This window comes from Clupea harengus, chromosome 8 (genome assembly GCF_900700415.2).
Source record: "Clupea harengus chromosome 8, Ch_v2.0.2, whole genome shotgun sequence".
Taxonomy (NCBI): Eukaryota; Metazoa; Chordata; class Actinopteri; order Clupeiformes; family Clupeidae; genus Clupea; species Clupea harengus.
In genome coordinates, this window is record NC_045159.1 from 25877444 (window position 1) to 25901237 (window position 23794).

At 41.8% G+C, this 23794-nt stretch overlaps 3 protein-coding genes across 4 annotated transcripts; all 3 read left to right on the forward strand.

Moving 5' to 3' along the window:
• The first annotated feature begins 111 nt into the window (after nt 1-111).
• Nucleotides 112-3149, forward strand: spag7 (sperm associated antigen 7). Its single transcript, XM_012834859.3, is given in 8 exon segments — nt 112-246; nt 645-712; nt 810-898; nt 1608-1692; nt 1975-2064; nt 2305-2461; nt 2965-3027; nt 3030-3149. Coding segments are annotated over 8 exon segments (693 nt in total). The 5' UTR covers nt 112-161; the 3' UTR covers nt 3086-3149.
• Nucleotides 3150-4521: 1372 nt separating this feature from the next.
• Nucleotides 4522-15351, forward strand: rnf167 (ring finger protein 167). 2 transcript variants are annotated; one of them, XM_031572500.2, is made up of 10 exons: nt 4522-4960; nt 6286-6419; nt 6681-6761; nt 6932-7069; nt 7325-7412; nt 7565-7655; nt 9934-10039; nt 10605-10704; nt 12706-12786; nt 13116-15351. In XM_031572500.2, the coding sequence occupies exons 2-10, from the start codon at nt 6315-6317 to the stop codon at nt 13574-13576; spliced, it is 1251 nt and encodes a 416-aa protein (XP_031428360.1). In that variant the 5' UTR covers nt 4522-4960; nt 6286-6314; the 3' UTR covers nt 13577-15351. The 2 variants fall into 2 exon arrangements, with proteins under 2 accessions (XP_031428360.1, XP_012690311.2); XM_012834857.3 differs by having other exon boundaries at nt 4524-4960; nt 10611-10704.
• A 2096-nt stretch (nt 15352-17447) lies between these two features.
• On the forward strand, nt 17448-21135 carry LOC105906673 (beta-enolase). The gene is made up of 11 exons (XM_012834858.3): nt 17448-17891; nt 18306-18401; nt 18766-18824; nt 18922-18991; nt 19077-19210; nt 19446-19668; nt 19880-20077; nt 20226-20427; nt 20544-20652; nt 20740-20798; nt 20901-21135. The coding sequence occupies exons 1-11, from the start codon at nt 17807-17809 to the stop codon at nt 20968-20970; spliced, it is 1305 nt and encodes a 434-aa protein (XP_012690312.1). The 5' UTR covers nt 17448-17806; the 3' UTR covers nt 20971-21135.
• The last annotated feature ends 2659 nt before the right edge of the window (nt 21136-23794 follow it).

Here is a 23794-nt window from a genome sequence, read left to right on the forward strand (position 1 = left end):
CTAGTTATATTGTACCTACCCACCTACATTTACTGACATAATGTTTACGACTAATTTCCCCACCACTACCACTCGGGCGTGGGACAGGGGTCTGACGTATTGTGGGTGTTCCCTCGCGTGCGTTTAAGAGACGTATTTCCGGTATAGGCATTCAATTCAAGATGGCTGACCTCTTGGGCTCGATCCTAAGCTCCATGGAGAAACCTCCAACTGTTGGCGACAAGGAAAGCCGACGAAAAGCAAGAGGTATTAACATTACCATTCAATATCCGGCTACATTGTGTTTTGTTGATGCTATAATATGGCCCGAACAAACGGAACGCAATCATTTCTTCTATTAACCTCAGTGCGCACAGAGTTACCCGCCATCGTCCCCTTTCTGCAGCATTGTGTCCTGCAGTCACGTAACAGACGTCGTTCTGCTAGGCAATCGCGTCGCTTCTGAAGTAATCTCTCATTGGTCAATGTTGCTCTTACTGCCGTCAAAACATCACCAGCGAGAAGCTCCGTGAAAATGTGCCAACCATCTAAAGAATGTGCTTCATGAATTTTCTGTATAAAGTTTTTACTATATGAAATATTAATTTATAATAAAACGTAAAGGCGTGTGATGAACTAACCAACCTCGAAATTCTCTTCAATAGAGCAAGCTGCTAGACTGAAAAAAATGCAAGAGGATGAGCGGAGAAAGAAAAATGATTTTAGAAAAAAGGTAAACAAACAATCACATTTTTTTTCTGATCATTCAAACCTGCAACCTAATTGTATTTGTGATCATAAACCATTCTCTTCTACCCTTGATCTATCAGATGGAGAAAGAAGTCTCTGACTTTATTCAGGACAGTGACGTACAGAAAAAGAAGTATGCGCCCATGGGAAAGATTGAGAGGAGTATCCTGTAAGTCCGGTCCTGCCGATGCCATGGCTTACGGCCCTCCCCTCAGGCCTCGCATTCATTTACCCATAAGTCATGTCATTAGATGAAAGTAAATAGACTGTTTTCAAAAGAACCAACTTCTTTGTAGCCAGTGAGAAAGGCATTCTAAGCATTGTTTTGTTTTCTCCACTACTTAGCCTGATCCTTCTATAGATTACTAAGTAATTGTGCATTTATGATGATGTAAATGCAAATGTTACCCCCAGGATGCTTGTCGTCTAATGAGCGCCGTTTAGCACTGCCGTCTGTGCAAGTACGGCAATCTAGACTATTCTCATTCGTAGTTCCACGTTGGTGGAACAAGCTGCCTAGCACTACCAGAGCAGGGGCGTCCCTCTCTACCTTTAAGAAGCTCTTGAAGACCCAACTCTTCAGAGATCCCCTCCCTTCCTAAACTTGCACTTCTACTTGTACTTAACTTGCACTTACAGCAGTTACATTCCTGCACTTTTTTTTTCTTTTTCTTATGTAAAATAGTATTTATTGTTACACTAGGTCTCCATTGTTCGTAGCTTGAATGTTCTCTCCCTTGTACGTCGCTTTGGACAAAAGCGTCTGCTTAATGACTAAATGTAAATGTAATGTAGAATAATGGCGGAGAATATCCTAATGATTGTTGTGGTAGAATGGATGTCTGGGTGGTGCTCATATGTTTTTTATTTGTCCTCAGCCATGACGTTGCCGAGGTGGCAGGTTTGACTTCCTTTTCTTTCGGAGAGGATGAGGAAAGCAGATACGTCATGTTGTTTAAGAAGGTACGTGTCTTTCTTTTTGTTGTTGTTCACATGTGAAACATCAAAACACAACACAGCACAGCCCTGCAATCTAGTCCTTAGTTTAGAAAAAAATATTAGTTTGACATTTTATCAGTTGTGCCTGCCCATCATGGTTAATGTGGATAGTGTGGTTTCATAAAAAAAAAATTTAGATGGAAGATTGTGTCTGAGCCTGCACAATTCTATAACATATTATAATCTGAATGAACGAATCTGACTTGATTTAGTATGGCCTTTTTTTTGTGGTTGATTTCTGTGCAGGAGTTTGCTCCATCAGATGAAGAACTAGAAGCTTACAGAAAAGGAGAGGAATGGAATCCCCAAAAAGCTGAGCAGAAACGTCGATTAAAGGTAAGTTCAGTCAGCACACTGTGCAAAAATGCATTTTAAAAATAAGGCTATATTGTTAACACTGGTATTTTGTTATGAATGGTCTGGATAGTTCATGAAGAAATTACTAAACAAATGAACAACCTTGCAATCACCAAGGAGATGATGAAATGGTGAAAATCTGAAATAACCTTAGTTAATTATACATAATCATATTTATTACACAGTTGATGATTCTGATTTTGTCATCTTTTTTTCCAGGAACTTGCTGCATTGGAGGAAGAGTCCGCCAGCCGCTCAGTAAAAAGGCCTGTGTCTCCCAGTTCAAATTACAGGGATAAATACAGCCATTTGATTGGTACTTCGTCTGCCAAAGATGCTGCACACACACTTCAGGCCAATCTGTCATATGGCTGTGGTGAGTTTGAGGTTCTGATCTGTGTAACAATCTTGCTGTGTATTTGCACACTGACTCCCAAGAACACACTATGCTGAAGAAATTCGATCTGGAAGTTGGTATAGAACCAGGTGCGGACACCAAGCCAGTGCTGTTTAACAAACAACTGGAGGATGTGTGTGATTGGCTCTTAGGAGATCTCGGAGTGGGAGATCTGGTCTATTTACATCTCTGCTCTCTGTGGTCAGTCAGTCAAGACTGAAGGACTGAATCAGGTTAAAATATACCATAATTACATGGTGCAACTTCACATTGTCACTCAGAGAAAACCCTGGTGACATTTTGTCTAACTAGAGGCCAATCGCATCCACATGCAGCTTTGCAACTTCTTTGTCCCTCTGTTTTTTCTTGAAAATGTACCGGTGCGTTACAGGTTGTGAGAGGTTCTCTCAGCGTAGTCACGCGTACATGCACACCTGTAGTCCTGCTTAGTTTTTTCTCACCTGGCTCTGTTTCTCTTTCAGTACCTGTGGCAAACAAAAGGGACACCCGCTCTATCGAGGAGGCCATGAACGAGATCAGGGCCAAGAAAGACAGAAGAAAGATGAGGACACTGGGGCAGGCAGTAGCCATGCCAGTCTGTGAGCGTGAGGGAGTGTTTGTGTGTGTGCGTGCGTGCGTGTGTGTGTGTGTGTGTGTGCGTGTGTGTGTGTGTATATGCGTGTTCAAATAGGAGTTCTGCAGACCTTAGAGATTAACTCTTGGTATCATTTTAAAATAACATTTCTGTACAGTGTTAACCTACGGATAGAAAGATGTACACAAGCCATTTTATGCAATCAAATGTCATTATTTGAAGGCAGTGGTATAAGCAGGAGTGCCTTTCCATCCACTTTTCCAGAATTTCTGGGTGCACTAAATGATTATCTGCTCTGCTCTTCTACACTGTGTTTAGTCATCCGGTGACGAAGCTGAGACCCTGATGAGTACTGTGCACGCTTCAGTGTCTCTTCTAGTTTTAACCTGGTCTGTACACCTCTTTTAGCTATTGTGTACATGCCCTGGAAAGTATTTGTGTATAAAATGCCACAGGCTTGCAGGATTATTGGAGTTGTGAAACTGTGTATCATACAGTCATTCTGTAGTTCATCTCTCGGGTCGGGTGGGGGTGGGGGACAGGGTGGGGTGGGGTGGGGGGTTGGGGTTGAAGTGTGCAGTTTGTTTTTAATTATTGATTCGAGCTGTTCTTGTCAGAAATAAATAATGCTGTTACAGTCCATTACACTTTGTAAGATGTAACATTTCTATGTCCTATGATTTTTCTTTTTATTGAGCCCTATCAGAATTGGCCTCAGGAACCCTACAAATTCTGTCAAATCCAATTTTTACAATATCATTAAAGTGATTGCTCCTTCTGTAATCGGGCTCTTTCTGGAAGTCGTTTGTGTCTGTAATACTGACACATGCCTTGAGAGGTGATCTCTGCTTTGAGATTTTCAATGTGACCTTCATATTCACTCTAAAGCCTGCATTTGCATATTTCATCTGCAATGTAGAAACCGTATTGTTTTCAGCATCAAGTTCACATAGTGTGTCTCTATGTGTCTGTGCTCATCACAAAACTGAAGAGCATGTTTACAGAAAGATCAGGTCCTTATTGTGTTTCCGGTAGCTCAGATCTATGGACTCTTGTAATGTGAAGCTTGCTTCAATAAGCATACCATTACTTTTCAGTGTAAGTTTTAAAATGAATACACATCATGTTTCAAAATATTAGACAACATTTTAATTTGATTTTGTTGTTTAATATATTATTTTATGAGTAAATGTAAACTTTTATAATGATCGTTTATCATCAGGAGGACATCAGATGACCTAATTTGTTTTCTATGCGAAGTGAAAAGGTGATCTTATGACCACAATACATATGGAGAGAAGTTCGGAAAAGAAAACACGCAATAGCAATCAGAAGAATACAGATGTAAAATGGATAATTGTGTGCCTGCTTGGGCAGATTGAGACTTATGATGTCACATTTCAATCAATTCATCGATATTACATGACCATCCCTAAAACAGTTGAATCCCATGACAGTGGATATATCTGCAGTGGATATCATGACGGACTTTTATACATCAATGTTGGAGAAGAGATTTGCGAAACCGGATGTTTATTGTAGATTATTGAAGCATTTTCGTTAGGTCAAGTCACGCGATATTTTCAATGAAATTGGCTTTGGCAAAGAAGCGTAAACACGGCAGGAGTGATACGAACAGGGAGTTCTAAATCTACAATGTAGTTGATGGTCTTGACAGTTAACATCTTCAGGCGACAAAACGATAAATTGCCTGTACGCAAACAAAGTTAATTTTTGTTGACAAACGTCGCTTTAACGGTCGTTAGCTCACGTCGATCAGCTAATCTAGTTCATTTAGCGATAGCTAACGTTAACGTTTACCCCTCGACTCCCTTTCCATACAACTCCAAAACGTTTGTCACTCAGACAATAACTTAGCCCAAGTAAGTATCAGTTTTTGCCATTCTAACTGTGTTGAATGTTTTGAAAGAATCGAAGATGTAAACCCAGCTGGTCTTCCTGAAGGTTAGCCAACTAGCTAGTCAGTTCACGTCAGTGTTTTGTTGGTGTTAGCTTCTCAATTGTTAGCTATCAGACCAGTTAGCTGTCGCTTTAGTAGCAAACGTTAGCTTGTGGGGGTTTACCAGTCGACAACAGCTAGCTCGCCAGCTAATGTTAGTTTATGGGAACTACGCTAAACAACACTAATGAGCAAGTCTGGTTTACCAAATACGTATTGGTCATTTATGGTTGTGAAATGTCCCTAACATCTGCTGTCAAGGGAAAAAATATATTTGTCCTGTGGACATGAGCTATTTGTGAACCCCTTGACAACGAGGTTAACTTTGTATTGTTGTATTATTGATTGCTGTTGCAACCCTAGCTGGTGTAAAGTTAAAGGTAGAGTGTGTAAATGGAGACATTCAAAATGTATTGTTGGTTACAGTGTCTGTTTTATCGATGTGCCTGAATTGGTGTAAATTATTGTTCAAATTCGATCGTCTCGTACTCTTGCTAGTCTCTGATATTCATCCGACATCCGTAAATTAAGCCAAGGGAACAATGACTAGGAAAACCTGTTTGTGTGTGCGTAGATCAGAGAGTCCTTCTTTCGAGATAAGAACAAGATCAACAGAGCGATCGTTATTTGCTTTAGTCTAGATACAGTGGTGGTATTTTAGAGGCCGTCTTGCATTATTTGTTTGTGTGTTAGAGACTCAGATGTGTCACTACAAGAAAGACTGGACGAACTTAATATATCCAAGTTCTCGTAACAAGGTGAATTCTTGAAACGTGTCTTGAAAAATAAAGCCGTTTGTTTAGCGGGTATCGGGCGAGTCTTTGTTGTACTCCCTCATCGCATGTAGTGCACTGCAACTGTACTTTCATTTACAACTGGTGGACTAAAAATGGGACGAACGGTTTGCTTTCTTCTGGGATCATGTGAACTACTTAATCCTTGACTCCGTCCCTCAGGCAGTAGTGTCTTGCAGTCACACAGTCTTATCTCTCGGACTGAAATAGAATCAGTGGCAGGATAGCATAATCACTTGCTCAGTTATCACTTATTGTAGAAGAGTTATTACTCTCACGTATCTTGTGCCAGGAGGATGACCAAGTGCATCTGACCAAAAGTGGAAATTAACCAAGAGAATATATATGAATCCTTTAGAGGAATTCTTCAAAATTCAGGGCTTGATTTAATTGTTCTGATGGTGATGTTTGTAAAGGAACTCATCTGGAGCTGATGTCCTCTGTTCATTGTCAGGGTGAGCCCGTCCCCATCCCAGAGTCGGGATGCTGTGTCTGGGCCCTTTGGGCATGAGGACCCCTCTTGAAGTCCTGGCCCTTGCCCTGTGCTTCTTGCATGCACCCTGTCCTTCACACGCCTATATCTACGCGGTGAGTTATTTATGGTCACATTTCAGGGCCTACTATTTCAGTGTGCTCAAAGGCCAATGCCATCCACATAAAGACTTAAACCAGATGTCTGCTGGGTTAACATGTGAATCACCTGGTATTATTTGTGTTATTCTGTGTAACATTTTTTAATTATTTCTGGATGTGTGTTCTTTATACTAATTTTACCTGTAGACTCCCTGTTTTTAATGCTATGAATGTTGTGTTTTTAATAACAAATTCTATAACCTTTTATCCTTACAGCACTACAGCAATATGACCCCCATGTCATTTGAGGACCGACCTGCTCTGTTTGGTGGCCTCTTGCCGATAGACGGTCTTATGGTAAGAAACTGTTAGAATTAGTCAGTTCTATGCTCCAGCCTCCTTCCTCTACACATGTGTTCTTCATGCTTATGCTAATTGTACATGTGTATTATCCTTAACCTTTGTTTCTTTCTCTCTCTCTCTGTCTCTCTGTCTCTCTCTCTCCTCTGTTCCACACATTTACTCAGGGTGTTTTGGTGGAGGCCCGTCCTCAAAATGCCTGCATACCCATTGAACCTCCCCCTCCACCGCTAACTCCTGGCGAGGCCAACCTAACTAAATACATCGTCCTCATCCGCCGCTTTGACTGCAACTTTGACATTAAGGTCAGTGAAGATTCTCACTTACTGTTACACTGCACAGCCCCGAAGCAGCCTGTGATTTGTATGTCTCTTTGTGACTTTGAGTAAACATTGCCCGTATTGATGAAGATTGTGTGAAGTCACCCCTTTTCAATGAATATCTTTGTGAAGTAGACAAGATAAGACTTGAAGCCAAAGCATACCCTTGTAGATCATTTTGTACCGAGCCTGTTTTTATGCGTGGTGGGTAGGTTTAATTGTAGCCATGCATCCCCTCAGGTGCTGCACGCTCAGCAGGCTGGCTTCAGTGGAGCCATTGTCCACAACATGTACTCTGACACACTACTCAACATGAACTTCAGTAATGGTGAGGCAAAGTCAACACTGGATTCTACAGCGTTTGCCTCAATTTAGTTTACTTTCTCGCGTGTCCATAGGGACTAGGTTGCAGGTTCTGACATGTATGCTTGTATGTTGATAAGACTGAGATGTGACCTGTTACTGTCTCTTCCTTTGTAGTTACCATCGCAGAGGAGATCGAGATCCCCTCCGTCTTCACCAGCTACTATGCCTCCCAGGTCTTTCGAAACTTCATCATTCCGGAGAAGGGGTGAGTTTCTCAGTCCCATGTTCCCCTCTTCCACTCACCCTTTGTAGACCCTTGAAGCACATTCTAACGTAAATCCCACAATATTGCTGGATGGACCATCATTACAGTTTCTCAACTGTGGTCTGTCCTACAGCGCAGTAAGATTGCTGTGTACAGTGCATTCAAGTATGGTGTCGAAATGAATAGATAAGATCTAATAGAAGCCCCAGAGGGGTAGAATAATGTCATATCATTCACATGTCACCTGTCTCAGATTAGTATGTCCTCCTTAGCATGTCCTGCCTTAGATTAGCATTGTCCCACATTCAGCGCTACTTGGAATGGTAATCTACCCTTTATTTGCATTTTTCATGGCAATGATTCCCACCCTTTATGGCCCTCCGCCAGTGGCTTATGAGAGTCTAAAGTCTGGTTTCAGTTCCGACTCTTTCGCACTAAATGCTGTTTTTCTTAAAGTAACAGTTGAACCCGTCATGGCAGTGGGCATAGTTCTCTCACTGTATTTTTATTTTTGTTTTGAATTGTATATCTGAATGTATTTAAGTTCTGTCTTTGATCGAAACAAACTAAAACAGAGCAGTGTTGGGCTAATTTGTCACAATGTGCTAATGAAAATGCTGAGTGCTGATTGGGCCTGTTGTATTATGTCCATGTTATTGTCCAGCTGTTCACCTTTACATTTGTCTAAACATTGTAGTTATTACAGTGCATGAAATGCCCTGTATTGTTATTCGGTGGTTTCTTATTCTTCATCTTATTATTATTCTTTGTACCGAACTTCTGCGCTTAATTCAGCTCGAACCGCTTAACTTAGAAACTTCGTTCGAACTTTGTCGCGTAGGTCTTGTAAAGGACACTTTTCTAAACTTTATACTTTTTAAGATATTAAAGAAAAACTAATACAAATTTTCCTATTGACTTACATTGGGCCATTATGACATCATAATAGGGTCATTAAACTGGCTTGCACCTGTGCTTCACTGACACCTGCGCCAAGGTTCCAAGGCTCCTCTTCTCTCTGTCCCTCTCCATTCAACTGTATAACTAGGAATATTAAGAGACACCTTCCATACTCTGCTTCTTTTTCTCTCTATCTTTCTCTTTATCTCTCTCAGTCCTCTATCCTCCCTCACACTTCATCTCTCTGCTTCACTCCATTTCCTCTTCTTTCAATATTTTCCCTCTTCACTCTCTCTTTATCTCTTTATCCATAGCCACTCATGTTCACTCTTCTATCCTTTCTTCTTTCAATTACTCTGCCCATCAATTCCTACACTTTTTTCAACTTTGTCAGCCTTCTTTGACTTGACTTGTCTTTATCCTCCCTTCCATTTCCTTTACTTCCTCCATACCATGTCTATATTTTCCACTTTATCCATCGATCATTCTAACATCTCCTTCCTCTTTTCACTCATTCTCTCTCTCTGTAGAACCTCCATCCACTTGTTTTTTTTTCTATCCCTCTCCAACTCCTCTTTCTCACACTCCATCTCTCTACTTCAGTCCATTTTCTCTTCTTTCAAACTTTTCCGTTTTCACTCTCTTTACTGTCTTTATCCATAGCCACTCTTGTTCACTCTTCTTTCTTTTCTTCTTTCACTTTTGTTCACTCTTCTTTCCTTTCTTCTTCCTTTCTTAACTTTTGCATTTCATGCACTGGTATTTCCTTCAGGAAATGCATATTCTAGTTCTGATCTGTCAGTGTTATACCAGTAATGTTAATCTGAATGTAACTCTGTCTTTATACTTGTTGAACCTCGTTTGTACTCTTCTATATATTTCAAGTGAGTTTAAGATAATCAGTGGAAAGGCAATACTCAAACACTTTATTTGTGCTTCTATACATTGTTTGTTCAACTTAATAATTATTGCCATGGAAACTAATGCCCAGTGACCTCATAGTTAAGGATGACTCTATGAATTGAGTTCTCACTTGCATTCACTGACTTTCCATATTCCAATGTAGAAATTACAATGGAGAGAAAGGTGGACATTTAGGTGGGCAGAATCCCTTTCTGTAAAATACCAGCTGCCTTCTCCTCCACCAACCACAGCTCCTCTCTCAGCAGCTCCAGTCCTATTCATGAATTCCGTTTTTCAAAATGTACAGCACTTTGGGTATATGGTTCCATCTGACTGATGCTAATGCGATCCTTGAGCTGGTGATGACTGCTGCAGTTCTGGTTCTGTTGCTCCTCGAGATATGTGAGCCAGGCGTTGTAGTTTTTGTGGACAATGGGCACATGAAGAAACTGATGTGTCTGTATTTGGTGTCCAGGGCCTATGTCATCCTGAAGCCAGATTTCCCCTTCCCACTCGCTTACTATCTCATCCCCTTCACTGGAGTGGTTGGCATGATCATCCTTGTTATGGTCATCATCCTGGTGAGTGGACAATCTGCGTTTCAGTTGTGTGTGTGTGTGTGTGTGTGCGTGTTTGCTTGCTTTACCACCTTCTGGCAGTTTGCAGAACTACTACAGGTTTAAAGAATGGGCCACATTTAGTACATGCTTCCTCTTAACAGATGCAAGAGTCTTTGAGACATTTGGCTTTTAGGTTAAAAGAGACGCAAGGCAGAGTCGGTTTGAAACCTGGCCTAAACAGCTGTGTCTTTCCACCCTTTGCCAGAACAATAGTACAGTATTTGTTAGCCTACTGACCCTACAAATATGTGTTTCTGGTTCTCCACTCTTCTTTATGTAGCCGATTTTTGATCGAACACGAAATATGGGAAAGGTATTGTCCATAATGAAGCTACTGTATACCTACATCTCTTTTATCGGACATATTTCCGATTTAAAACACAGTGATGCCAGTAACATTCTGCCTGGCTGTTCTCCCTTCCAATCGGCATGTGGATTTGAGTAGAGCCCTCTGTGCATGTGCAAATATATGGCCAGGTTTATTGTTGCCATGGTAACACATTTTTTTGCCCCTTGCATCCTATTGGTCCAGGTTGTGCGCTGTGTCCAGTATAGGAAGAGGCTGAGAAAGAACAGGCTGTCTAAGGAACAGCTGAAGAAGATACCTATTCACAAGTTCAGCAAAGGTGGGGCTTGCACATCCTCATACAGATCATGACACCTGAAATGGAGACGAGAGAGAAAACATTTGAATACAAGCTAAATGTCAGTTTAAATCAGACCGGCTCTTTGTCAAGAAAAGCAATTGAATTTAAAGAAGGCTGATAATGTAATTACTAGGGATGGGCATAATTAATCGACGATCGATTAATTGATCATTAAGAATTTCCTCGATGAAATAATTTTTTCATCGATTAAAATATGTTCTGTTGCGAAGTGTGCGTGTAATTTATTTATTTTAGGGCTGTCAAAGTTAACGCGTTATTCTATGAGATTATTGTGGCGGAGATTAATGCAATCAAATATTTGAACGCAGTTAACGCAACTTTGTTTACTTCCGGTGCGCGTTGACCCATGGCACGAAACCGCCCCTTGTCTGCAGTCAGTTAGATTGAAGAGACCGAGACGGTAGTTGAAGATGGAGAGAGCTGAGGGATTGTTGGGCGGAAAGTTTCTGTTTAAGAGGCAAAATGACAGAACAATCGACAAAACTAAAGTTGTATGTAGCATTTGTCAAGCTGAATGTAGCTATCACAGAAGCAGCTCGTGTTTAAGTTATCACCTTAATGCAAAGCACCCGACAGAAAGCAGTCCCAGGTTAGATGGTCGCCAACCACGACTTCTCTAGGAAATTAACTAGACCAGTCCGTGAAAAGGTTACCAACGCTGTAGCAGTTTAGGTTGCGGGTGACTGTCGGCCCATCAACATAGTTGAAGACGGTGGGCTGACTGAGGTGATTCGAATTGCTTCAGGGGACAATTCTTACGATTTACCGTCGAGGGGCACCATTGTGTCTCGCATACATTCCTTGGCTGATGGCGAGAGATCACGAAAAAAATACAATTAAACAACAGTGTCTAAAATACACGCTGTCTGAAGTTATTACTCGTTAATTTATAAGATTTAGTCTTTAGAAGAAAACAAACTTTTAATCACGATGAATCTAGATGAATGAATTTCAAAATGTGAGATTAATTAGTTAGAGAGAAAAAAAAAACGAAGGTCAGTTGTGTTTATGAGCACCGGCTTCTAGCTGTCGGCTCCGCTGCTTAAGAGTACAGCAGCGCATATTTTCAAGTGTAACCATTGAACGGATCCCGTTTAACTGCCACAAGAGTTGTCCATCTTGTAAGTTTAACTGCCGCAAGAGTTGTTCATCTTGTAATAAATATCTCAATGAGGAAACACGCTGTGTTTTTTCTATTTTCACTGCATTTTAATATAGCCTATAAATAGTGAATTTTAATATAAAAATATTAATGATTAATCGAAAATCGATCGTTAATTCTCCCGACGATCGATTAAGACAATTTAATCGAATGCCCATCCCTAGTAATTACCACGAAACTCTGCTACTGATGAGACTCCATAGCCCAGCCAGCCTTCTAGACTATCCCTATCAGTCAGGTCTGAGTATCTCAGTCTATAACCACTTTTCCTCTAGATGACTGGCTTTCTGAAGTGTACTCTCTAAGTCTATACTGTACCGGTGATCATATGTGTATAAGTCTTTTAAATGTGAAAAAGTGAATAGTTTGATTGCAGTATAACAAAACTGCGGCAGCCGCAGGGTTTTGTGTTGCATTTGTGATTGTGGATTTGTTGCCTAGTCATCTAGTTCCTGCAGTGACATGCTGAGGCCAGGCAGCTGTTTCCCCTGTGCTATGTTTTTAGGGAAATGGATTCGCTGAATCAGCAGGTGTTAAGATTAAAAACCTCCTGGTGGAGACATCTTTCCAGTTATTCTAGATCGCTGTCGAGTGGTAGACATGCGATCTGTTCAAAGTGGATTGTCAGTGTTTGGTGTTAGTGTCTGTGTGAGCCGGTTATGTAATGTGTTGGGTAATAGGCCTCTAAAGTGAAAAGGCTTACGAGCTTGAAAGGCCTTATTACCCAAAGAGTGTCTTTGACTGACAGTTTTCATACGCACGTCACTGTAAACATAACTTGAATTATTCCCCATCAGGTGATGAATATGATGTGTGCGCCATTTGCTTGGACGATTATGAGGAAGGTGACAAGCTACGAGTTTTGCCTTGCTCACATGGTAAGTGTGTGTGTGTGTGCGTGTGTGTGTGCGTGTTTGTGTAAGAGCCCCTTTGATAAACATTTGTTTGTTTTAAGTAATCCGCTGCTTTTCAGAAGAATTAAAACTCCGAATTGAAAATCAGTGCATGTTATGTAATGGCCTTAAACCGCAGTGTTAAGGGTCTCCTGTAGCTTTGGCACAGAGCTGCTAGAACGCTTGAATAGCAAAGCGATGGTTCTGTGTCTCCAAGGGTAACGGCATCCTGTTTCACAGTGCCTGTGTGTAGGACTGCTTGTAGTTGTTTGAGGTGATTGTCCTGATTGTGTGAAACCCCCTTGTCTCTCCAGCCTACCACTGCAAGTGCGTGGATCCCTGGCTCACGCAGACTAAGAAGACGTGCCCCGTGTGCAAGCAGCGGGTGACCCGACCCAACCCCGCGTGCTCCGAGACGTCCGACTCCGACTCGGACGGCGGCTCGCGCACCGACGAGGAGGGCGGCGGCAACACCACGGCCACCTTCGACGAGGCCAGCTCTGAGCGCACCCCGCTGCTGCGCCCCTCCAACCCAGCCTCCCCGCTCGCCGGCAGCCCCACCACCACCTACGCCTCCACCGTCGCCACGGTCACCGCCGTCACCACGGTCACCACCGCCCAGTGCCTGGCACACACGCCGCAGCGCGACTCGCCGCTCCTGGGCTACGACGGCTACTACTCGCCCGATGAGGAGTCTGACTCGGGCGCCGAGGGCGAGCACCCGTCGGACGACGACACGGCCCAGCTCATCGGCAACGGCGCGGTAGGAGTCTGAGAGACTTGACCCGCACGGAGGAGCGCTATTAAACAGCCCCTTTTATCGGAGTAGCCCTAGTTGGTCTCGTTTTTATGGGGTTGTGTGGAAATATCTGCAAGGCAAAAAAAAAGAAAGAGATTTTTTTAAAGATGTAATTTAACCCTGTGGTTGAGACCCTGAAATACTGTCTGTCATAGACTGTCGTAATGGGCTGACGTTGATGGCGTTAAAGCTGTCAACTGTCCGTTTATTCTATGGCTTGTCGCTTTGTAAAGGGGAACATTAACAAATGAAGAATTTCAAAATGAGTCGAAATGAGAATCAAATCTAACCCCTGGCGTAGGCTTTCTGCGTAAAACCTGATCTTTTTTTTTTCCTTTTCAATGATCATGTATGAAATCATGTGTGAAATACTAAGGTGTCATTTTAACACCATTAGTCTCCAAACACGGCTTCTCTCGCTCTTAGTCAACCCTACACACACACACACACACACACACACGTGTGCATCTAGTGCAATATGGACGGGTGGCCAGTTTATATGTGTCCACGAACATGACTCTCTTTCCGACGCAGTATGTGCAATTGTATCGTCTTGCTCCCCCTTAAAGTTTAGTGCACCCCCAAGAGCTGGAATATGTTTGTAATGGTTCAGCCCCGCTTATGAAAACACGTCGCCATTATTCCGCTGGTGATTTGCAACTGTATTTTTTTTTTATTTGATTATAATTGCAGTAACTGTCATTGCATTCTGTTCTTTCTAATACTGTGGTTTGGTGTTGTAATGTGACTCCGTCTGAACCATGGTTTGTGTTCTTGTCTGGATGTCAAACCTCGAAGCGTAAGAGTTGAGTTGGGCTGAACGAGTGTGTGGGTCCTCCACCAGAGGAGTGGGTGCACATACCAGACCTCCGTCTCTCTCTCGCTCCACTTCACCCTCTTCTCTCTTTCCGCTCGGTCTCTGTCTTTTATTCCCCCTCTCTCCTTTTGACTGAGTGTCTTTTGGATAACATCTAGATTTCCTTTTTTAAGTGATAGAATGTTGACATCTTAAGGGACTCTCAATACGATTTTATGTTCATTTTACACACTCAACACACACACACACACACATACACACACCACACACATTTACTCTGTGTGTGAATAGTTTATTCGTCAGGACACTAATAACATAGATGCTTTTTTTTTTGGTCATATACTGTGTTTTAATGGTCTTTTTGTCAGTGTATAGGTCACATGTCCATATATAAACTAATTTCTCAAGTATCTGCTATAGTACAGTTCTTTGTTTTAAATCCTTGTTTCTGCCTCAAAGCACATCTTATAAACTTGTAATGAAGTTGTGCCTGGTTTCACAGTTGATTTAGAGGCAGTAGTGTACCCTCCATAATCAGTTGCCCATTGAAAATTATCATCAGCAACTCAGCGACTTGAATGTGTGTAGTTTCTACTCAAATTGATCTTTGTGAATTGATTTTTGTCTGTAAGTATATATTTTTTAATTAGAGTTTCCTGTCAAAGTTCATACCTTGTTGAAGGTGAAGATGTGAGATGTCATTAAAAGGAAATCAAAGCACAGTTGTATAACATAAATAACAGCCAGGTATCTGTAGGATAATAACCATACCCAGAGTGGGGACCAAGTTTTTGTTATAACCATTTTTTTTTCATTTACCATGTGAGATCAATGTTTGTGTATCTTTGATGCCTAACTTTGCTGACATTTTTTCTTTAGGGGATGTAATTTCTTTACCTTTGTGCCATAAAAAAACAAAACAATTTTACCTAAATTTGCCGTTTGTCTTTATTTTGTTATTTGCCAGGTGTAGTTTTATGTCAGCGGCTGCAACTTCAGGTGTTTCTATTGATAATTTATTATTGTTTTTCTGTGATATGCAAAACAAAATAAGTTTTTTTTTTTTTAAGTCGCTCCCTACAGCTGTGCAATGGAATGGAGGAATAAGTCAGTGTGCCTTTTCAGATTAAAACTGCCACTCAGTATTATCTTGCATAACTACTCAGTATGATCCCTGATCTCAGACCTTTCCAGTGTCTTGGTATCGGCCAGGGACATCCTCACCCTTCTTAATATTTAAGGGGCACGTGGTGTCACTTTGTAATTTAAATTTAGAAATTACAAAGTATAAAGTAAATGGAGTTTTTAAAAAAAAAAATGGTGACAGCTATTATATAAGTGCTGTCTACTAGCAGCTGTTTATTACTTGTTATGATTATGGAGATAGTTGGAGATGTTGGGCTGTCCTTAAGATCATTTCCATGTGGGGTGACTGACATGAAGGGGGTGTTTCAAATAGCTGCACCAAAGTAGTCCGGGTACAGTCTCCTTGACACAAAGCCCAGCTCCACACAGGTAAAGGCACTTCATTTTTATAGGCTTTTGTTGTTTTATTAGGGTTATTTTTTTTATAGGTGCATACTTCATGTGCACATAATGATGTATTTAATGCTAAAAATAAAACATTCACTGGTTTGGTTCCTGCTTTAGGGTAGATGAATGAGTCTCAGGGATATGTGATGAGTCTTCTCTATGTTGGAAAAACTAGTCTGTTTTGTAGGTTTGCTATAAAAAAAATGCACCATTGACTGATCACTGAATGTTTAGTGAAATATAAAAGCAAACTGCTTTTAGTGTCAAGTGTTGGAAAACACAGGCTCTATCCCGGAGGGGAGACTGAACTGGACGATTACACACATGAGCAACAGCCTTCGCTGTAAGCGGACATATAATGGGCAACGTGTTTACAGGACGGGAAAGTAAAGGCCCTTTGTGTTTGTGTGTTTGAGCACAAGGAGGGTAAATGTACTCTATTAAGACCAGCATGGGAGATGGTGAGAGCTAACTGAGCAACAGACAGCCTTCTGACCCAAGTCAGGATGACTAGTTCGCTAATGCCGGAGGGATGAACCCAAGATGACTGGTTACCTAATGCTGGAGGGATGTGGTATTTTGGCTGAATTCCCCCTGGGTGGTGGAGGTTTGTACGGAGTGTCATGTGGGTTGGACTTGTATGTGGCGGTTGGGGGCTAAAGTGAAGGACTACGTGAGCCATAAAAGGTCACTGTATGTCCAGTGCCTCAGTTGGACACACTGGGAGAGAGATACATCACTGAATGTTATGGAGCAAATATTTGCATACCTTTTGCCATGGGAGTATTACAGCACATTTTTTTTATTCAATTTTATTTATATAGCGCCATAACAATACAATTGTCTCTAGGCGCTTTACAGAGCCCAGAGCCTGAACCCCCTTAGTGCAAGCACATTGGCAACACGGGCAAGAAAAAACTCCCTGTTAGTCAGGAAGGAACCTTAAGCAGATTTGATCCTGTGAATCACACTTGTTAATTGGGGGACATTTTTTTTTAGGTAACACAGCCACAGACTGCTTTGCCTTTGCTTGCCAACCCATACGTTTTTTTTGTATATAGCTCCTGAGAGAGTATCTCTCGGACTTGGTGTTCTTTCACATAGCGTTTGGCATGTGACTCTGTCAAGGCAGCTCTCCACAGAATCTACTGTATGCGAGTATGGTAATAGAAGGAGGCCTGGCCGCAGGGGAGAGACTTAGTCATGTCGCTGAGTATTACATTTCCACACACTTCACATGGTACGATGATATCAAGAAATAGAAGGATTAAGAAACTGAGGTGGGCCAAATACTGTTACTGAGAAAGAACTTATATATAGGAATTAGGAATAGTTTTTCAAAAGTTGTCCATGCTTTAATTACATATGTGTGGGTACAGATCTATCTGCATAAGTATAATGTGCATGTTATCCTCAGTGGGCTCATACTTTAACTTGAATGGGGATTAGGAAGTCTGGTGTGATGGGGGCAGTGTTTCTATTTATAGTCCGCCAGTGTAGACTCAGCCAATCACATCACACTTCCTGGTCCGACCCACAGTCTTCCTTCCTTAGTTATTTAACAGTGGTCATTGTGGCTATTGGTTAACAAGTTGTAGAGATCAATGAGAATGAAAGAAGACATTGAGGACTAAAATAACAAGGACATAGTGCTACAATATCTTAAATGGCACTGTCAAGGCTTTGGAAACATAAAGATGATAAACATTAAACATTTAACTTTGTTTACGTGAAACATAAACTGTCATGAAACATAAACAACTTTGGAAAGGTATCAGAAGGGCAATGCGTGTGCTTTCCTTGTTTCTTATATTTTTTCTGGTTTTCTCTTCTGCCACCATTGATTTTCAGCCAGTATGTCCATCGCAAAGATCCATGCGCGTGAGATTCTCGACTCCAGAGGAAACCCCACCGTAGAGGTGGACCTTTATACACCTAGAGGTAGCACACACACACACTGGATATGTATATATGCACATTGGTGCGTATCTCCCAACAAACTTCCTAGACAGTTATTCAGTATCTTTGCTGGTCGAAAGCTACAGTCACTTCCTAAGTGAGTGAAGGAGTAAGCACTTCATTGTGTATATAATAGCTGACCAAGAAAAAACGCCCACAGATTATACCTTGTGTTTCCATATTTTATTACAATGTTGTGACCATTCAAGCTCAGGTCAAGAGGTCAGAACACAACACGGAAGCATACATTATAAGTGTGTGTATCGTATTCACTTTTGCCTGTACTTGACTGGGATGTGCACACTTTTCCACATGTTTTGTGTGTGCATTGCATGTCGAAGGTGACCATCCCCAAGCACTGTCACACAAACAGGCGATGCGTGTCCCTGCCCTCAGGTCGGTTCCGTGCTGCGGTGCCCAGCGGGGCCTCCACCGGCGTCCATGAGGCTCTGGAGATGAGAGATGGAGTGAAGGGCCGTTACCTGGGCAAAGGTGAGAGGTCGGACCGCCTGCCACAATAGGAAGCTAACCAATGTCTAGACTAGAGCATCCAGGTCAGCGCTATTCTGAGATTTTACTTTCACGTTGTATCTGGTGAGTAACTGAAGCACAACTAAATTGTTGAAAATGATTCAAATTTGATGACTGAAGAGAACTACATGTGCTAGAGTTTTTTTTTTACTGGAGGTGTTTAATTGGATATATTCATATCAATACACTACATAGGTGACGTTCAGCAAATGGTAATGCTAATTGATTTCTGGTCGACTGTGCTATGTATATGCCTATGCTATAGTTTTGGAAATACATCAAGTGAACTGTCATTCATCAACTGAAATTTCTTCGTTTTGCACAGGTGTACAGAAAGCAGTTGACCATGTTAATAATGACATCGCTCCCAGATTATTGAAGGAGGTCAGGCATAATAAATTGGCATTAAAGCATTTCAACCCTGAGATTCATGCAGTATCACCATGACTACTTCTCTTTCTGCCCTTCTCTCCCCTTACAGAAGCTATATGTGGTTGAACAGGAGAAGATTGATAAAATCATGCTTGACCTGGATGGCACAGAAAATAAATGTGAGCGCCTCAGCACTTTAGAGATATCTTCCCAGAAATTGCCTCAGTGCATCTCTAAGTGTCATGCAAAATGTCCTTCTTTCAGCTCAGTTTGGTGCTAATGCCCTCTTGGGCATTTCTCTGGCGGTGTGCAAGGCAGGAGCAGCCGAGAAAGGTGTGCCACTCTACCGCCACATCGCTGACCTGGCTGGACACAAAGATGTCATTCTACCTGTGCCTGTAAACTTGTTACCCGTGACAACAGGGTCACATGACATGAAGTTACTGTTTTAACCAGAAGTGTCCGGCTGGATAATCCCATTTTCTCGCATAGAGCGGAGCACATATCACAACATGTTTACTGCACGGTAGCTGTCAAAATTGCAACGTTTCCTCCATTACTTTCCCTGTTCTGACACTCATACCTACTTTTTCCCTTTTATCGATGTCCTTTCTGATCGCCTTTCCTGCCAAGGCCTTTAATGTCATTAATGGCGGCTCCCATGCTGGTAACAAGCTCGCCATGCAGGAGTTTATGATCCTGCCAGTGGGAGCGGCTAATTTCCGAGAGGCCATGCGCATAGGCGCAGAAGTCTACCACAACCTGAAGAGTGTCATCAAGGGCAAATATGGCAAAGATGCTACCAACGTGGGAGATGAGGGTGGCTTTGCTCCCAACATCCTAGAGAACAACGAGGGTGGGTTCATCGGAATCTGTCCTTTGACCTCTTACTTCAGCTACTAATTCAGTCATCATTGTTTAGTTTGGGATTTTATTGTGTTGTCGTTGGCCTGTGTGTATTTGGCTAATCCACCTCTTACTCAAAAACACTGGTGGTATTGGAGTGTCAGTAGAGTACCACCATGTTTTTTATCTTACCTATGGTCTTGTCATGCTGTGGTCTGTAGCTTTGGAGCTCCTGAAATCTGCCATAGAAACGGCTGGCTACACTGATAAAATCATTATCGGCATGGATGTAGCAGCCTCAGAGTTCTACAAGAATGGGAAGTATGACCTGGACTTCAAGTCCCCAGATGACCCGAAACGCCACATCACTGGACAACAACTGGGAGACCTGTATAAAGGTTTCATCGAGAAGTATCCAGGTCTGGCTCTCATATAGTCATACCATCACATTCACACAGCAAAGGTCTTCTTCAAACATCATTGTTCATGAAGTATCTAGCGCACACGTCTACACACACTGTTTACAGCATTAGATATACCATAATGATTTACTCTTCTGCTGTGCAGTGCAGTCCATTGAGGACCCCTTTGACCAGGACGACTGGGAAAACTGGTCAGCATTCACAGAATCCGTGGACATCCAGGTGGTCGGGGATGACCTGACGGTGACCAACCCAAAGCGCATCCAGCAGGCTGTGGAGAAAAAAGCCTGCAACTGCCTGCTGCTCAAAGTCAACCAGATCGGCACCGTCACGGAATCCATCAAGGCGTGAGTGATCTGGCCACAGAGTCCCATTTGATTGTGGCTGCCATGATGGTTAGGGCCGTTTGTGCACATGTAAATTCATCAGGGTGAGACTGTTGTTTGGATGTGTTTCCCCACAGGTGCAAACTGGCTCAGTCCAATGGCTGGGGTGTGATGGTCAGCCATCGCTCAGGGGAGACAGAGGACACATTCATCGCTGATCTGGTGGTCGGCTTGTGCACTGGGCAGGTATGCTTGCTCTCTGAATACACACATTTGGATTCTCTTGTTACAGCTCTGTTCCTGTTTGATATCTGGGCACTCCCTCTTTTACAGATCAAGACTGGTGCCCCCTGTAGGTCAGAACGTCTTGCAAAGTACAACCAGTTAATGCGGTGAGCTCCCAGGAAATCCCCTTGTAGGCTTATATTTAAGTAATGTTAGATTATTTCCTGGAGAGTGTGGCAAATGACCTTTGCTAATTCTGTTCTCCTTAGCATTGAAGAGGAGCTGGGTGATGAAGCAAAGTTTGCTGGCAAAGACTACCGTCACCCCAAGATCAACTGAGCCTTCTCATATGTCTGCCTAGTCTTAAAAGTCATCAAATTAAGCAGGAAGCGTCTCCCGAGAATTTCTGTGCCTGTCGACTTTTAAATCATACTATTTAATTACCTTGTGCCTCTGTCATCTGAGGCTGTGAAAAATCTAATAAAATGTAATAATGCAGATAAGCATTCTCTTTTCAAATCATTTAAGCATTTTATTTTAACATAGCATCCCAGAATTGCCAACATTTTTGATCCACCTAAATACTTTGACACTGAAACAGAACTAATTTATGTCTGTTATAACGCTGGTTCTGAGGAGCGCATCTTATGACTGCTAGCATCACCCAGAATCAAGGTTTTAATAACGCTGTAAGATTAGGTCAAGTTCTTTGTCCTGGGAAAAGAAAGCACCAAAGCCCCTACTGATGGGTTTATTCAATGTGAGAAACCCACATTGAGCACCACCACTGTATAAATACATCATTCATGATTCATTTACTCTGCTAATTAGCGTAATGACTAAGTTAATTAAGAGTGCCATGTCAGAAAGACTGGACCTTTCTTTCATAATGCTGTGCCTCCTGTTGCTTAATCTCTTAGATTCCCCACTGCTTTACTTTAGCTCATTCATCATTTCTTGAGCTGGACCTGTGAATAAAAATGACCCACTGTGATGGATATGTACCTACAAAAAAATCTCTTTTTCAGAGGATGCTGTGCTTTATGCTCTGTATATCCCTTTAAAGTCTCCCTGAATAACGCACAGAACTTGTAAATTAATGTCAGGTATTGGGTATTACCCTGATTGGCTTATTTAGTTCCCCCCTGACATCATATAATAGTGATGCATAAACCACTCACAAGTTTCCTGGTTAAGATGCATGTAACAGCTGGAGTGGCATTCAAGATATGTGCCTACATGACGTCATCTGATGATCTATAAAATCACTGGAACTTTGCTAGAAAACTAGCCTACCTCTGGCTATTTTTACAGAGTCCAGTTTGGGAGCCAACTTGTCAGTCACATGCAACAATCAAGACATACATTTGCGCTGAAGATTATTTTGAATTTGACCCAGGGGTTTACTTCTCGAAGTTTGTATCCTGCCAGAGGGTTTCTTCCTCTTCCCTGAGGCAGCGATGGCTCCATCTACCTCTTCCTCTTCCTCAGCATGTCTATTTTCTTATCTTTTGCTCTTTTTAATCCTCTCCTCGCCACTGGTCAGATCCAAACAACTCAATTCTCAGGTGAGTGCTTTTATGGATATCACTTACAACCTGCATGGTTTATTAGAGCATGTGTGTAACTAATAAGTTATCAATATAATTGATATCAATGGTAATTAATGATAAAACTATTTTGTTAAGAGGGGGGTATTTTGAGAAAATTCCACATATTGCATTTAAATATCTGAAAAGCTACGCAAATTGAGTTTAAATGTTACAGTACAAATGCATGACAAAAAAATGAATTGCTCTGTTGTGGCAATTCAATTTACTAATGAATTCATGAAAGCTCAACATCCAATCAAAGACTGTGACAGATGTTCTAGCATTCTAAATTTCCATTCTGACCCAATCCGCCCTTTCACATAGATTTCCGATGAGCTGTTTGCTGCCCGTCTTGACTTTGCCTTGCCTTTTGTTCATGCTGAGGGATCAACCGAAGATCAAACCTCATCACTATCCTCCTCCCCATCATATTCCTCTCGACAGGGACGTGATCTATCAGAAGGGATGGAGCTGCAAGTTGCTAGAGCACGTGCGGCAGATTCTACCCCCAGGTTGCCCCATCTCCTGATGGAATTCATTGGCCACCAGGACAAGTTCCGAGGACGGACAAAGAAGAACATGGGAAGCGGCTGTTTCAGACAGTACCTTATTGGAATGGCAGGAGGGGTGGGTTCATGTGGTCATGTGTAAGGGGCAGTTGGTTTACATGTACAGATATAGATATAAATTCAAATAAAAGATATGTACGAGTACACATACATTCCAAACAAAATCGCTATTTAACAAATCACAGAATAGTTCTGTATGCAGCAAATGCAGAATATTGGGGTATCACAATAATATTCACCAGTCATGTTAAAAATGTACCTTATAAACCTGTGATCCATTTACATTATAGGTGAAAATGGTCCACCTGATTGCCAGAGATGTGGAATATAATGAAGAAATGAAAGAAGAAAGTGTGGCTACAAAAAAATCTGATTTCAGGAGATGGAAAATGTAAGATAGGATGCATAAGAGAATAAATTAAACAGCTTGAGGTCAATGTCCCTTTATTTGTAGTGCAAATGTTTTACTTAAGAAATCAGTGACTTATCATGTATCTGTTAACTTAGCTTCAGTCCTTCCATCAACTCTTGACTGTATTTGGTTATCTTCCATACCATACTCCCACAATTACAAGAACTCACCGGGGCTAGTATAGGATTCTGGGACAAAAAACATGCAAAGGGAACAAAACAGACACTAAACAAAGACAGGGGTGGGGGCATTCAACTCAAGTGCAGTTTCCAGGCAAACGGGGCGGGGGTGATGGGTATGGGGGGAAGGGTCATGGACTACTTCACCAAACGCTTTACTTTACTACTTTTCACATACTACTTTACCCCTTGCACTGTTATTACTTCTTTCGGGGTGCCCCATCCTGGACATCGCTGTCCGACACAGGAGTACTGATTAGATTGAGCTATTAATGAGCCAGACCCAAGGTTTTAATTTAAAATATCAAATAATCTGAGAAGTATACTACAAAAGCTTGAAAGTAAGATCTAGATGTTCACAAAGCATCTTTAGCATCATGACATCAAAATAATGTTCGTATTTCAGCAACA